This window comes from Arxiozyma heterogenica (assembly GCF_036370985.1).
Source record: "Arxiozyma heterogenica strain weizmannii chromosome Unknown scaffold_13, whole genome shotgun sequence".
Classification (NCBI taxonomy): Eukaryota; Fungi; Ascomycota; class Saccharomycetes; order Saccharomycetales; family Saccharomycetaceae; genus Arxiozyma; species Arxiozyma heterogenica.
The window spans coordinates 513637-530771 of record NW_027042666.1 but is presented as its reverse complement, the minus strand read 5'-3'; the positions used below and the strand labels follow the sequence as shown (position 1 = coordinate 530771).

General features: G+C 29.3%; 6 protein-coding genes across 6 annotated transcripts; 1 reads left to right on the top strand and 5 right to left on the bottom strand.

Annotated features, from left to right (window-relative positions):
* Positions 1 to 66: 66 nt before the first annotated feature.
* Positions 67 to 6033, bottom strand: LAA1 (AP-1 complex accessory protein LAA1; the record flags this gene model as incomplete). Its single annotated transcript, XM_064857515.1, has 1 exon — positions 67 to 6033. One exon carries the CDS (start codon positions 6031 to 6033, stop codon positions 67 to 69), a length of 5967 nt encoding a protein of 1988 aa, XP_064715821.1.
* A 792-nt stretch (positions 6034 to 6825) lies between these two features.
* KRE6 (beta-glucan synthesis-associated protein KRE6) lies at positions 6826 to 9117 on the bottom strand (the record flags this gene model as incomplete). The annotated part of the gene is made up of 1 exon (XM_064857514.1): positions 6826 to 9117. One exon carries the CDS (start codon positions 9115 to 9117, stop codon positions 6826 to 6828), a length of 2292 nt encoding a protein of 763 aa, XP_064715820.1.
* A 1578-nt stretch (positions 9118 to 10695) lies between these two features.
* Positions 10696 to 11463, bottom strand: CUR1 (Cur1p; the record flags this gene model as incomplete). The annotated part of the gene is made up of 1 exon (XM_064857513.1): positions 10696 to 11463. The coding sequence occupies one exon, from the start codon at positions 11461 to 11463 to the stop codon at positions 10696 to 10698; it is 768 nt and encodes a 255-aa protein (XP_064715819.1).
* Positions 11464 to 12684: 1221 nt separating this feature from the next.
* NCA2 (Nca2p) lies at positions 12685 to 14550 on the top strand (the record flags this gene model as incomplete). The annotated part of the gene is made up of 1 exon (XM_064857512.1): positions 12685 to 14550. The coding sequence occupies one exon, from the start codon at positions 12685 to 12687 to the stop codon at positions 14548 to 14550; it is 1866 nt and encodes a 621-aa protein (XP_064715818.1).
* A 330-nt stretch (positions 14551 to 14880) lies between these two features.
* PIN3 (Pin3p) lies at positions 14881 to 15543 on the bottom strand (the record flags this gene model as incomplete). The annotated part of the gene is made up of 1 exon (XM_064857511.1): positions 14881 to 15543. One exon carries the CDS (start codon positions 15541 to 15543, stop codon positions 14881 to 14883), a length of 663 nt encoding a protein of 220 aa, XP_064715817.1.
* A 474-nt stretch (positions 15544 to 16017) lies between these two features.
* On the bottom strand, positions 16018 to 16821 carry MAY24 (May24p; the record flags this gene model as incomplete). Its single annotated transcript, XM_064857510.1, has 2 exons — positions 16018 to 16627; positions 16796 to 16821. 2 exons carry the CDS (start codon positions 16819 to 16821, stop codon positions 16018 to 16020), a joined length of 636 nt encoding a protein of 211 aa, XP_064715816.1.
* Between the last annotated feature and the right edge of the window lie 314 nt (positions 16822 to 17135).

Below are 17135 nucleotides of genomic sequence, written 5' to 3'. Positions count from 1 at the left end.
ATATCATGTATCTATTAACAGTCAAATATTAATATTCTTATATAGAAGATTACTCGCTTCTAAAACTTATTCGAAGTTTTTCAAAGTTATATTATTTTCATCATGCAAACTTCCAGATAATTTAAGTTCATCTTTTAAAATATTTTCAATAGTATTTCTTTGACTTTTAGTTAAATTTTCCAAAATACTTCTTTTGAATAAAAGTGCATTATTTTCAATTAATAAAATTATCTCTGACATTGTTTTTGATTCAATCTGATCCCTACTAACTTTACAAAGAAATATCAATAATAATGTTAGGGAAGTAACTGCCTTATCGGATTCTTCTTTTTTGTATGAAGATACTAGCATGGATAACAATGCCAGAGAAGTGTCAACCATCTTTGGTTCTAGGTTATTAACATTTGTAAAAATGTTTCTAAATAAATAATCAAGGAAGTACAATATATTTTTTGTTCTAAAATTTAATTGGATTAATTTTTCTATTCCTGCAAATGCAAATTTTGATTTGTTAGTTCTTTTTATGGATCCAAGAACCCTTTCACCAAAATAATTTATGTCATCCTCAGTAAAATTAGAATATTTGTTACACAACAATGTTAAATAGAACGCAATAAAGTTATCATTGGATAGTTTATCTCTAATTACGTTCTTGACAGAGTCATAAAATCTATCGATTAGTGAAAAATCAGTTCCTTCTTCATCTAATCCACAAACAATTGATTTTAACAGTGGGAAGACAGCATATGCTAAAACATTTGCATATTCAGAATATAGAATTTTACCAATAACAAACAATAAGCAGGCGTAAAGATCAAGTTTAAACATATGTGGAAATTGCCGAATATTGTGTTCTAGTACTGCAAATATTTGAGTTATTAAAGCTACATTTTCCGATGACAATTTAATATCAGAGCTCATATTACAGTAATTTAACTCAATAAAAGGTAAAATGTCTGCTATCATTATTAAAAGTAATCTCAGTAAGTCATATAATTTGTCAATATCCACAAGGAATGCATCGACAGTTTTTTTTTCTCTGATATAATTACTAATAAACATGTCCAATAATTTTACAACCACTTTTTTTTCATGTGCGTCACTTCTTTTGACGATTCTTTCAAAAATAGAAATAAATTCTTGAAAAACATGATTATCTAATATAATTCCTTGAAGTGATGATGAATTTAGTATATTATGGAGTGTTGACAGCAATTCTATTTTCATGTCACAATTATCATCACATCTAGATAACTCATCAAGACATCTTCCAATTAGTAAAAACATGAAACTTCGAAGTTCATCTTTATGAATCCAGTCTAACACTTCTTCATCTTTGGTTGAAAAAAGAGCTCCTAAAACATTAGTATAATTTAACCAAACAGGTTCATATAATTTCAACAATGATTTTTTAGATTCAGTTAAATCTATAATATTCTCCGTACTATTTTCTGAAGAAAAATTAATTTTCTTATAAAATGTCATCAAATATTCACGGAGTGATATAGTCCATAATGGAAGTAAAACTTTTAAATATGGTTTTATGTATGTTGATAGTCTATCATCATTATTCAAAATACTTTCTTTAGTAATATTTGCCCAAGCACTTAATATAGCAATTTGAATTTTTCTCTTTGAGGTTTTAGTTATAAACTTGGCAGCCACAATGTTTATCTCCTGGTTATTTTCATCAAAGACTGTCAAAAGTTTTACAAGAAATTGAAAAGTTTTTGTATCTTCAGAGAGTACTGGTCTTGTCAGACAAATAATGTCAGATATTAACTCTATTGAATCTGTTATTACAGTCGTAGAAACATCTTTGTGAAATATTGGCATTATTGCACTAGAAAGTTGAATTTCTCTTTGAACTAAATCCTGTTGATCATTTATCACCACATAGTCAGATCTTTTTAAAATTTCCATAATAGACTTTAATATATTCAAAGCAACCAAATTGCATGATTTAATTTGTATTGAAGTACCCTGATAAATAACTTTACACATTTGTTCAAAAAATTCCCCTGATATTGAAAGACTGATAGAATTGTCCTGGATGTTGACGAGTAATTGAGAATATAATTCCAGTATTAAATGCATTAATTGCCAATTAATATGGTCTATATAATTGGAAAGTTCTGGGTTATCTTTATTATCATGCATATTTAACAATGCTCTTGAGTACGTAAAATTGTTAGAATATATTAATTGCATTTTTTGAAAAGTGCTTCCAAATATTTGTTGAGTTGACATATTGATGATCTTGTAAAGTTTATCAAACCATAACACTTTATCTTGGGTGCATCTTAGCCATTCATGGAAATACAATTTTATAACCTGATTGTCAGGGTACAAAGTAATATATCCCCAGGAAAGATCCCCAACTTCAGTGCTAATTTCATCTACCTTTCCCAATTTAAGTAATTGATTTAGCAATTCAAACAATTCGGTAATCACGTTATAACTAGATGAAAAGGGGATTGCATGGATGGGATGAGTGCACAAAATATTAAATTCATTAGAACCTATGCCTAACAATAATGAAAACTGTAAAATAGTTTTTATTGTTTCAATAAAAGGCTTTTCAGATAAAACAGAATTCAACTTGAATATTGCAATGTTTTCAAATGTCTTGAGTGAATTCATAATGTCTCTTATTTCATTTGAAATTAAGGATCCATTTGTTATATTTCGAAAGCTTTCTATACCTTTTTTTGATAATTCAGAGAAACTGGGACCTAATTTTTCGGCTAAAAGTCGAGTCATGCATGATATAATATAGTGAGAATTATATTCTAAACAATAATTGTAACGAATTGATGAATCACCGTATATACCATATGAACAATTTGTGATGTATTGTTCTAAAGAAATTAAAATTTCTTCAACCACAGATAAATCAAGTGTTAAATGCTTCTTTATAAGTACGAACTGAGCATACAGAGACCACGCGTGTATAACAGGATGTGGATCATTAATAAGTGTGCGTATAGTTTCATAAACTTTATTGAATGAGGCATAATGTGTATTATATTTATATATCGAAGCCAGTCCCAAAATAAAAAACATTCTTGGATATGGTTCTTCAATATCAACCAAATTTTTAACAAGTGACTTTATGCCACCCTCTATATGCTTCTCCTTTTGTATGGGAGCAAGTGTTGTTGAAACAGTTGAATACACAAGGCCTAAACACTCTGATTTTAAAACAGTGAGGAACTCATCATTATGAAATTCAATTTTTTTCAGAGTATCTATAATAAGTCGACCAACATTTTCTTCTAATCCTATTTGATTATGATGAATATGCAATAAAGATTGATATAAAACAGTACAAATGTTAGCACAAAGAGCTACACTTCTCAAGGGTGTAGTGGCTTTCGAAAAAAGAGATAAGTTTAATGTTTCTAGAACCGAAAATTGAATTTTACTATTAAGGTATGGAAAAACATTTGAGAACAACTCCATAGAAAAATCAATTAATGATGTAGTAACTTTAGGTAATGGTTCAATTTGATGAAAGTTGGGAACAGTCTTATATAAGAGCACCAGAGAATCAAAAGATAAAACCGTAGATATCGGCCTTGTCACTTCTTCTTCAAAACAATAATACCATTTATATTCATTATTTATCCAAAATTCGTTTAATTGAAACTTATTCACACAATACCTTCCTTTTTTATTTTCATACATATTCTTAATGCAATTCTTTTCAATTCTACTAGATAATCCAAAAGCGAAATCGCCTTGTTGCCTTAAGATACTGTCAACAGATAAACTAATAATTGGTTCTTTCTTATTTTCTTCCTTTCTTTTATTTTTCTTCGACATATTTATTGAAGACAGAATATTATTGGAATGCTCAATATAAAGATTGGGATCTGAAAAGTTTTTCATGATTAATAACAGTAATGAACTGTTAAAATCAGTGCAGATATAATCTTGAATCTTTATGTAAACTTGCAAGATTCGATTTTCGTTTGTTAGTAAAATATTATCGATGTCTTTTGATTTTAAGGTAACAGAATGGTTAAAATTAGAGCATTTTGTCAAAAGATACGAAATTTGCTTCGCTGTTTCTTTGTCAATAGGGATATTATTCAAATATGTAAGTAAACACGTAAGGGAATGTGTCCTCATCTCCAGATTCCGTTTTAGCTCTTCTTCACTACGATAAGTAAAAGAATGTGTTAATAAAACTTTCCAAAACAAAAATAGTTGAGGTGTTTGCATTCTCAGATAGGGTTCATCATTATAATTCATTAAGCCAGTCATTAAAATCCAACATATCAAACCTTTGAAATAGATATCACCTGAAGTTGATGTTGTGTGGTTTTTAATAAATTTTGTAGAAAAGACAGTAACCCTCATAATTAAATCATAGGGTACTATTTCTTTGTTGGCTAATTGAACTAAGTTCGCTAATAAAAAAGCATATCCATGTAATTTTGAATACTCAAATTTATTTTGGGGGGAAAACCCCTTTGTCAACATATCAAGTGCATTCTCCATAATATCATATATCATATAATTACACTTAGAAAGGAAATCCTTAATAACTTTTGTAGCATATATTCTCACAGTAAAATTTTCTGATACACAAAGTTCCAAAAGTTTCATCCTTAAAGTAGATGTTAATAATCTCTCATTTATAAATGATGAGCCTAGATCTGATATAATTTTTTCGATAAATTCAAGAAGAGCTATTGTATGCCACTGATTATTGACTTTGGCATCCAATAAAGCTGATAACTCATTAGAGTTTTTATTTACTGGATCGGTATCAGTAGCAAGTATTTTCACTAACAATTGGATCTTGTTTGCGTCGCTGACATATGGTAATAATAGGTTATGAGTATGCTTAAGATACCTCAGAAATCTTGAAATAGTACCCATTCTTAAATTTTGAATATTCTTTTCATTGAATATATGAATTATATTCTCCAGAAAAGATATGTATCCGTTTTCATTCAAAAAATTTATATCAATAGATATATTCAAATTTATGAAATGAATGATAGATTCAAAACAAGCTGATCTTACATCTCTTATTTTGGCAGAAGTAAAGAATTTGACATAAAATTTATAAACATCCTTTAAAGAAATTATTTGAGCAACCCGTAAATAATGAAATAGAATATCACCTAAAATCTTAGCTGTACTGACTCTTGTCTTATCATTTATAAAACCGTAAATACCTAATTCTGAATCATGAAATTTACTAAATACTGCATCTAGTAAATTAGATGAATTGTCCTTAAGATATGTCTTATGAGTTAAATGTATACCCCACGTTTCAATGATCAACCTGACAACATCAACAGGGAATGATTCATCATTTTCATAGATGCTTTCAAATATAGTCTTGGAAATTTTTGTAAATTTTGTGATATATTGCGGATCCATGGCACCATCTTCACAGTGAGAAATAACAACCTTATATAACTTTAATAGAGAAACCATAAATGTTGCATGACGATATTTAGGCTTCTCCATTGATTTCTTTAAGTTTTTAAATGTATACAAATGAACTAAAGGTATTAGTGATGTCAATTCGTTAGGAAACAACTCAAAAAGTTGACCCAATGTCACAGCAGCCAAATCTTTAGCAGGAGTATACATATAGTTTTTCTTAGAAGAACTTTTCTTCTTTTTTGAAGTCTTAAAAGATCCTTCTGCAGCATCAGGTAAGGAAACATATTCCTCTCCTAATACTTTAAGCAATAATTCAGCCCCATCAAATATTTTTCCAGATGCAGACCGCTTCAAATGACACAAAGACATACAATATACATGTGAAAGTCGAAGATAGATATAATGCGAGTCAAGCTGTTCTTTTTCTTGTGCTGTTGTTAAATACTGCAAAAAAGTTTCAAATTGTGAAGTGACATTATCTAATTTATGTAATGCTGATTCTGGAAGTGTGTTTTGACCATATTGTGAAATGTTAGATATGTTACCAAAAGTTGTCGTTGTCCAGGTAAAAAGGGTATGTCTTTTATCTGGAGATGTCTGAATTAATTCTAACAAACTCATATTGTAAAGTTCACCTTAAGCTAGTACACAGACGATGTGTTAATATAAATAAATATCAACTCCAATTATGGTATCTAATAAAAAAAAAAATGGTGTAGCTTTCAAATTGTGTCAACAGGCATAACTAGAAAGCTTTGTACCTCGATTTCTTCTGATACTAGTTTAGTTCAGATTTATATCAAGGTTGATGCATGTTTATGTACTTTTTTTTTAACTATACAAAAAAAAAATCTCAAAATGAAAAATTGAATAATTCTTGATTCATGAAATAAGAGGATGTTATAAAAAAACTATTTATTAAATAATTAAAGCGAAGAAGACAATGTACCTAATAAATCATAAAACAGGCTATTTTAATAAATTGAACCATTCTCATGTCAAATTTAAACAAATATCATATACACTTTTTTGAAAAGTTTATTTAATAAAACGTTATTCTTCTATAAAACTATTATATACGTGAAGTGGGGTTTATAATAAATTTGTAGTACATATATCAATTTTTATGTATCTTATATACAAACGGTTTACTTTGTGTAACACTTTGATTATACGATAATGTCAACAATAACCAACGGTAAAAGAAAAGCAGTAAGCTAAAAATAAAACATAAAATGTTTATGAAATTATTTTAGTGTATATATGCCAATTGCAGAAGTACCACAATCAAATCCATAAATTCCTGATGGATCAACTTGATATTTAAATATTTTTTTTTATAGTAGCATTTTGATTGGGTACGATAATGTATGCCTATTTGTGTCCAATCTAGTAGTAAAGTAAAAAGATGTTTTACTTTCCTGAAAATTTCGAACTTTTACAATTACCAGTCAAAATATTCTTAGGGAATGTGTAACCGGCAGCTTCCCAACTTGTTAGATTTGCATTGTGGTAAGCATTTGCATGTGCATTTATATAATCGTATGTTGGGTAATCTTCAGGATCACAAGTAACAGATATAGCATCACTTGGTTGATAAATTCTCACATAGTCAATAGACATTGTAACCGGAAAGAAAATATATTGCCAATCAATATAAGCCCAGTTGTTTGAAATACCAAGATTTAAAATAATCGACATTGGTTCTTTACTAATTCTTCTCCAACCAATATTACCGTTTGGATGTAAAGTGGTAGCATGAAGCGTCCATGTTGCGTTATTACCAACATACCAGGAAATGTAACCATCCTCATCATCATTTAAGTATTCGATAGAGTATTTTTGATAATAACCACCTTGAGGCCCAAACTCATACCATGCTGTATTTAAAGTTGTTACTGCAGAAACAGCTTGTTGGAAAGGACCACCACAATATGTGTTCATTGTTGTTATACTGGCATTGTGAATCTCAACGAAGTTGTAATCGGGAATATACCAAATATCAAATGGGGCAACTTGTAAAGATTGAGATGCTATACCAACACCAAGAGCTGTATCAACTTCACCTTCAAGAATATCAATTTCTGGAGCGCCTCTTCCGACACCTTGATTTGGATGATCCTCACCATCACATGTACAGACATTTAATTTTTGACCTGGTAAATATGAGATTCCATCTGGTGAACTTTGATTTGGTGTGATACCAGCATCACATGATTCGTAGGAGTAAGGCCATACCCCTTGAGTGGAAGCCAAGTAACCAGGTCTACCTAGATTCCCCATGGTCCAAAGACCTGGCCACAACCCAGTGACACGACCATAGTTAGGTAAATTGGCAGATACTTCAATGATACCTTGCGTAAAACATAATTTATTCCAACTTTGTAACATACCAGATCTATAAAAAAGACCATGAGTTTTGAAAGCATCCATTCTTAATTGCAAAGTACCATTAGCGGTAGTAGCAGCATCTGGGGTATACCATTCTAAATCCTTTGTAGCGTCATAATGTATATCTGGACCGGTCCAAAATTGATCATCATGCTCATAAAATGTTCTTCCTTCAGCATTAAATTCATCAGAGAAAACCAATTGCCAATCGGAACCATCTCTTGCTTTCCTTGTTTTAGCATCATCTGGAGTATCTGGGTCTACCAATGTGGTTCTAATAGCTGCTAGTTGAGGATATTGATAAGGGGTTAATAATTCAATAACTTGGCCAGCTGAACGATGATCTGTGACACCTGTAAATGTTAAGGCAGGTAGGACAATAAAAATAACTATACCTGCTGCAAATAAGGTCAATATACCTATTAAACCGACAAAAGATTTTCTATCCATATGTTTAAAATCATCCATAAACCTTTGTCTATCCAATCTTGCCTCTTCTTCTAAATCTGGATTATGTAAATAGTCATCATCTTCTTTATCATCCATCAATAATGGGAAAGATGTTGCAGGATAACCACCGAATGGAGAAAAATCATGTTCCGCAGTAAATGGATTGTTAGATGATGAAAAAGTGGAACCAGAACCTTCCCTTGGAGATGATCTATTTGAATAAATGAATTTATCGTTATGATTATTTGGATAACCATTATTAGGGACTATTAGATTAGTAGAAGATGCTACTCTAGAGCCAACGAGAGGATATCTGTCAAATGCGGGCGGAGACATTATATCATTGTTGGACAGATTTAAATTTGGTGACGTATCACCATTTGATAAGGTGTTTGTAGAATAGCTTTGTGGTAATATACGATTATTAGCTTGATTGACGTTGTTATTGTTGGTCGAGTCATAATCTGTATTAAATTTAGAATCGTTTATTCCACTTACATTTCTAGAGTAATAGCCCTTATAATCAGAGATATTGTGAGCGGTAGAATCTTCGAAATTGAATCTGGTCGAATCATCTTGAAGTAGAGCCTTTGATTTATCTTGATTGTTATATGAGGAAGTCTCAGATTGAGGATTGTGTCTTGTTATATCATAGTCTTCTTCATCACTACCTAAGAAAGGGTTACCGCTGTTTCTATTACTGTTATTATTGTTATAGTGATTATTATTATTATTATTATTGTTGTCGTTAATATTTGTATGATTTAAACCAAATTCTGGAGAACTGTTCTCTATAGAATCCAAATTATCTTGCGAAGTTGAATGTAAATTAATGTGAGAATTAGTTAGATTTCTCCTCGACATAATTACTTATTTACGGGTGTATGTGTTGTGAGTTAATACTTAAAATGTGTAACAAAAGTATTATGAAATAATAGAAACTCAAAAGGAAAAAAAAAAAAAAGAATAATTTTGTAGTTGATTTTATTTTAATATTTGTCTTCTTTGGATTGATGGAATCTTTAGTGAAATAATATAACAAAGAATAAATAATGATAATTATAACAATATTATTGAAGATAATAGAATATGTATATGACTTGCTTTGTTTGTTTGTTTTGCAAAATAACCTATTTTTTAGTTTCCAACTGTGATCGGTGTATTTAGATATAATGGGATATATAGAAACAGTTGTGATCTAATACAAAACAAAAACCACTTATTATTTTGATCAATCTCTCTGTATATGTTAATTTTTATCTGCAACCAATAGAAAAATAGAACTAAGTCTCATCCAATAAATGTTATTTGAAGTTTAATTACTTTTCTACGGAATATCTCTTATTTATTTATTTTTTATTTCGGTTATTTGATTATTTGATTGTTGATTTTTTGAGACCAAGAAAAAGGTGATAAAGTAGAAAAAGGAGAACGACACAGAGATAGTGGACACTTCCCAGAAATGAAATTAGTTTAAAAATATTAAAATTAGCTTTGTTCTTTTTTTTCATTTTTATTTTTATTTATTTTTATCAAGAATACAAGACAGAAGGATGAATAAATTGAAATAACCTCGAGGAAAAGAAGGCTAAGAAAATTTTGCTAAAAGGAAAAAAAATTTTTAAATAAAGAAACCACGTTTTCTTCTTTTCTTTTTTTTTTTTTTTCTCTCATCCAAAAAAGTAAAAATGCCACGAAAAGTATTACTGCAAAAACCGTATTTTTCGTGTCACTATTGTTTGTTAAAATATCAAGACCTAAATCGAGCCATTCCTTGGAAAAAAAAAATCAATAAAAAATAAAAATAAATCAATAAACACCATAAATAAATTGCACGGAAGCACCCGTTGATTATTCCGGTTTTTTGGTGAAGCAAAAAAGATGTTCCGGTTTTATTGATTCCGGTATCTTTCCGTTTGTTGGTAAAATAAATGGCGGCATTCTAAAAATAAAAAAAACACACTCTTTTTTTAAGGGAACAAGAATTCATAAAATAGAAAAAGCGTCAGGTGAAAAAGCAATCTTATTTTTTTTTTATTTTTTTTTCGTTATATGTAAATTACAAATGGATAGTTAGTGTGGAGGTTGATGATTGCTTTATTACTTTACGACCAATACTGTGCATACAACGATCTATTAATGTTAATTTACAGTACTGTAAGTTCATAAAAGCATTTTAAAGGTTTTCTTCAGGAATATACATATACTTAATTTACTTATATTTTCTTATTTTATTTTATTTTTTTCCCCACAAAATATTCTATGGGAAAAATTTCAAAGACACATATTGTTACATCCGGTGATAAAATTTCCGGAATTCTGGTTTTCGCGGCTTTCTCCTTTCGTCTCTTTCCGTCTCATTCTGTACATATGGATGTATATTAAATCTTCCAATGGCCGTAATATGATTACATTGTAAAACATTAAATTATGTTTCTTCATTCATACTTGAAACATTGCATCTGTCACTTCTTCCAGTATGGGTGGATACACAGCATTGTTATCACTAATTTTGTTACTGCACCTGTACAGATCAACGTTTTTATTCTCTGTCTCTATAAAGATCTCCACTACTGCGTTGATATTACCAGTAGAGTTATCTTGTTCCAGTCTATATTGAATTATATTATAATCTTTAATAATATCATTAAAGGGTACTTCGTAAACGTCATTAAATTTGAGTAGATTTCTTTCTATTGAAAATTTGTTTACACTTGGATTATATTGAATCTCAGCCAAATTAGAATATAATTGACGGAAATTTAAATGTTGCCAGATTTTGCCTTGTAAAACATCTGAATTACTTTGATCCTCAACATAAATTTGGTTACCGTTTGAATCATATTCAACATGATAGTTTGGTTTATAGATAGATTCCTTGACTCTTAAATATTCATTTTTAATCGTATTTTCAATATCTATTAACGGCACAGGTTTTTTGATGTAACAAATATATTGCCAATTCGAAAGAGTTCTAATATTATAGATCAACTGTCTATTTTTATTGCATTTTCTTTTTCCTCTGGTTAAATAATCATCAGTAATCGTACTGCTATCCTCACTATTGTTGTTGTTATTATTGTTGTGATTGTCATCACTATAATTATAATCATATGTATTATACTCAATCTTTCTTTTCCTTTGTAAAGACTGAAATGATTTAAAGTTTGTATCAGGTGAGAAGTGAACATAAGATTGTATAGAGGTCATTATAAATTGTGGTATTGGCACAGAGTATTATGTTTAGATGTAACAATACTTATTTTCGTTTAACTTGAGCTATTCCTTCTCCTCTTTCTACCTCAGCTTGATGAATTGATATGTCTAATTAGCTGACAATTGTACTTTTGCATCTATATATCTACATAGAGAACTGGACTGGCCGATTAATGATGATGTAAATCCAAGATACATTCCACCAGGTAGAAGAAAATTTATCACCCATATATTAAATATTCTTCTGGAGACTCAATATTTTCTCTATAAAGGGGGAGAGAAAGAATTAAAGAATTAAAGAAAGAAAGCTGAAAAAAAAACGACAGTAGAAGAGAACATTCTAGAAAATGCTCGATGACTTTTTTCCCAATTGGGAAATCCATATAAAATAAAAATAATGACAATATTAAAAATGGTAAAGATAATAAAAATAGTAGTAGCAGTAGTAGCAGCAGCAGCATTATCTATATTAATTAGAAGAATTGTAGTATGTTATGTACAAGTGACAAATCTTAGCAAAAGATTTGAAGGAAGATAATGCGACATGTTACATTATCTACAAGACCATAGGAAACTTAATTCATTTTATTTCTAGAAAGAATATTTAGATGAAAACATTGGTGGTTTATGATCTCTAAGGCACGTGAGTAAATAAATGGTGAATGGATTACTGGAGTAATACTGTCCCCATGAATGTTGCTTGGTAATGTAACTTATGTATTTGAGGAATTATGAATGATAGTGATATCATCATTAGTGGTCACCGAAGAACTCAATCTAGCAATATAGTAAACTTTTTTTGTAGTCTGCATTGGTGTAGTAATACAATAAAAACAAAATTATTGTATCTGGTATTAATTGTAGTTAAGAATGTTCTTATGTTTGTAATATACCATCTATATAATATTGTTTTTTATATTTTTTTGTAGTTTATTGTAAGAGTTTTGTTAAGAATTCTCTCTCTTTCTCTTTCGAAAAACTGCATTTTTTTTCCTTTTTTTTTTCTTTATATTCTTCTACTGTTTCTTTTATTTTATTGTGAAAATTATGCAAAGAGTAATATATATTTTATTAAATGATAATTAATATATGTTTCGCATTAATTGCTATATACAAAATATATATATATGTTTAATGTAGACTTCCAACAGCATTCTATTGTATTAAGAGTTAGTTAATAAAAAAAAGGTATAACTATTGATATATGGATTTATTATGTTATACGATTATTTCATAATCAATCAAATTTCATTGGTTAACAATGAATTATCTAGTATTTTGGAAGGTATAGATTGGCCCTTAAATAATGAGATATCGACAGATAGTTTGTCTGTTTTGCAAGATAGACTAAATGAAATCAAATCAATAGTAGATAATTTGGAATCTCATATTAAAAATGATAATCAAAATCTTAAACTATTTAAAATTGATTATAATAACCATATTCAGAATATTGTATTAGACTTGACAAATATGGCTAATCAATTAAATTCTCCTATTGAACAAAATATATTTGATATTATTATCAAATATATCACTGTTCTATGCTACTATTCTTTATTAAATAAATTGTTGATTGTTTTACCAAGAGATTATGATGATCAATCATATTATACTACAATTAAGTTATCGAATTTGAATAAATTCATTTATTTGATCCAAACAAGTGTATCTAAACTATTTAAATTATGTAAGAATAATTTGAATCAGGCTGGATTTACTCATCTTATTAATATCAACTACAATAGTAAATTTTTCACTAAGTTTACCTTATGGAAACCTGAAATGATGAAATTGTTTATGATTCAAAACCGTCAATTCATTGGTATACCAAAAGATTTTATAAAATTGAATCCATTTAAAATAATTAAATTCTTTATCTGGCAACAACCTTTGCACTTAATAAACAACGAATTATCCAGTATCATCGATTCAAATTCACTTCAACTATATAATCAAACTAAAAAATTGGGTTATTTGATATCGTTGATTAATAAGGGCTCGATAGATTTAAATAGATTCAAATCAAAACAATTAACACCAAATGATATGATGGTACAAAATATCATTCATTTTTACCAAAAAAAGGATATAATTCCATATAAAAAATTGAATTTCATAACAAGGTATTGGCCAATCTTCGTAACTTCAATGATATGGGGTCCAGAAGTAATTAGATATTGTTGGGAGTCGCGTTTTGATTTGAAATGTTTTATACAAAAAAATGTTATTGATTTAATAAATAGCTTAATCCATAACTGGATTTGGTTGCCTTTTAAACGTATCTTGGCTACCATTAGACATGATAAATCTACTATGATTGCTATGGTATCTGAAAATACTTTACAAAGTGAACAAGACTCCTTAATCAGAATGATTATAAAATTTTTGATTGATAATGGTGTAATACTCACAGAGGATCCAAGTAAAGCAGATACTGATATTAGTAACATAATTATTAATAATAAAGCTGTTGATAATATTGTCAAACAAATTGAAATGGGACAAATGGACCAATTTATGACTGTATATGAGAATCAATTATCACATCCAGTTAAAAGTATCTTCACTGGTGAGCTTATTAGATCGATTTTAATACAAATTCAAAAAATGAAAGTTGATGGATCTATTGCTATGAATGGAATTGATAAAATGCTGAAATCACAAGAGTTGCTGTTTGGTATGATTGCCTTGTCTCCATCATTCCTTTTGATTTATTCTATTGGATCAATGGTAAATAGTTTAATTAAATGGGGCAATGTTTGGTCTCATGAAAAAGCATTACGAATGAAAATTAAGGATTCATTAAACAACGTGGAACAATTATTGAATTATAACTATATAACAAGGGAAGATTCTGGAAATGAAACTGACAATTATGATGATTCATATTATTTTAATTTAGGGTTATTGGTTATGGAAATATCTAACTTGTATAGACTAGGCTATGAATTGTTACCCAAGAAGTTAAGATTACAATGGAGAAAGGATATTCTTGAATTAATAAACAATGATTTCACAAATGAAATGAAACTTAATACTATAAATAGAATATATCATTATTATGGTAGATTATTTTAGCAAGAAAAATATAAAAAGGAGAGAGAGTCATTAATAAGAACCGATATAAAAATAGGAGCAAAGACAAATAAGTTGTTATGTATATATGTGTGTTAACAATTATACATATAGAGGTATATAGAAATATTTCATATTCAAATAAATGATGTAATTAAAAAAAAAAACTTATAAATTTTTGATTAACCTTTCGTTTCTGCGTAAAACCATATGGATAATAAACAGGATTAAATCATCCAACATTTTGATGTAGTCATAAGGGTATGTATATTAACAACAAAAAAATAAAATTAAATTAAACTAAAAAAGGTAATTAATGACTGTTTTTTCATGTTAAAAGATGCTATTAACTAGATCACTGCCTAAAGTGGCACCAGCACCAAAGATAGCAGCATTACCCAATTTACTACCAAACTTTTTTAATTGAGAAGACCCAGTATTTTGTGGTTGTTCTTGTTGAACAACAATTTGCTGAGGCTGAGGAGCAGGTTGCTGATAATAACCGGTGGATGGAGGTGGGAAAGGAGGTTGATATTGCATTTGTTGAGGTGGCTGGGATGGTTGTGGTGGTTGTGGTGATTGTGAATATTGAGGTGGTTCAGCTTTTACCATTGATGTATTATTGGAAAAGGCAGGTTTAACGTAGTTGGATGGAAACATACCAACATTACCGTTACATCTACCTTTAAACCATTCTGGAGATAATTTTTCTAGGACTTCAATTTTGTCACCAGGTCTAATATGTAAATCGCCATTCTGTTGTGGTTGGAATTCATATAAAGCTTCTACATATTCTCCAGTAGCATTAGTAGGTGGAGCTTGTGGAGGAGGAGGAGGAGTATTTATAGATGTTCTTGATTGATTTGGATCATATTTAATTGGAATTTGGTCTAATATGTTATTATAGACTTGTTCAGAGATAACGTTAGAATCTCTTAAGAATTCTAATTCCGTTCTGACGTTTGTTAATGATCTATTGATTAATGCACTGGACATTCTGTAGTAGTGTTAAAGGATATTTATCTGTCGGAAGGGAGGGGAGGAAGATGGACAAGTAGTATAGAATTTAATGGTTATAGGCTGAGACAATATATAGAAAAGTAAATGTCGTAAGTTTGTATAGTCATAAAAGACTACTCAAGATCTTCAGATGTGAATATATGCAACAGTTGTTATTTTGGAGACTCATTTTATTCATTCCATTTATTTATTTATTTATTTTTTCTTTTTCTTTTTCCTTTCTCCTCTTTCTCTCTTTATATTGTTGTTGTCAAATCTGTGCAGAAGATAAAACCTGAAAAAGCATGGAAAAGCCTCGTTTTACAGTAGGCGCTACCATATTCCCATATTTGTAGGAACGAGAGATGCAGACGATCGAGAAGAGAAGCATCTTGTTTCTTGCAATCGATTGAGTTATGATATTTATTCTACAGTATATATATATGAGCGTGTATGCATATGTATGCATTGTTATATAATCTTTCCAACGTCTAAGAACGACATTACCACATCATATAATACGGTAGCTACAGCACAACATAGTGGAATCCAAGTGGACATGGCAAATAAACCAGCTCTATAGATGGCTCCTATAAGGAATCCCATCACTGTTCCGACTACAAATCCTCGGATTCCTGCATATACCATATAAGCTGTCAATATTATAATAGGTAGCTTTATTCCGTTGTTGTTACTGCTATTAGCGCTGTTACTATTCTTCTTGTTTCTCTTATCGTTATGATGATTAGTAGACGTACTGCTCCTTTCATTGTTGCTACCGTTGTTGTTGCGTTTTTTATTAGTGTATGTTGCTGAGATATGTATATTTTTTGAGCAAATATTATACAAGTAGTTATTTCTTCTATAATTTTGATTCTTCTGTGATATTATTGCCCATGTGGCTGCACCTAAATAGAATATCCCATTTAATATTAAACACCAGTATAACGTGAATTTCCATATATCACTCACGTTATAAAGATAGGCCAAGCTATATCGTTCATTACCAACTGGCCAATATAATGAAGGAAATTTAGGGGTTTGGTATCCGAGTGGGATATCGTTACTTGCAATGAATGTTCTAAATAAACATTGCTTGTACAGGGGGGGCGGAAAAGCATATGTTGGAGTAAAATATTACATTATTTTTAAAAGATAATTATTTCCAATTTTGTTAGTTAGTTATGGGTTGATTCATTATTTAAACATATATGTACACACACACATATATATATACATATATACATACCCAACTCTTCTTAAATAAAAAGACATTGAAAAAGAAAGAGAAACAAAAAATGAAGAGGAAGAGATCAAAATAATATGATTTTATTAGTGATGATAATTTTAATCACGACTTCATTGCTAGTGGATCTGATTCTACTATGACTACATATTTGCTCTCTATATATATGTGTGTATATAGATGTATATATGTGGTGTTCTATTAAAAGGAATATTGTTGTGTTACATTTTTTGAGGAATAGAAAAATAATTTTTTTCTTTCTTTTTTTTTTTTTTTTTTTTTTTGACGTTTGTTCTCTAATTACATAATAATACAATTGGAAAAGGATGATACTTGGGGAAAG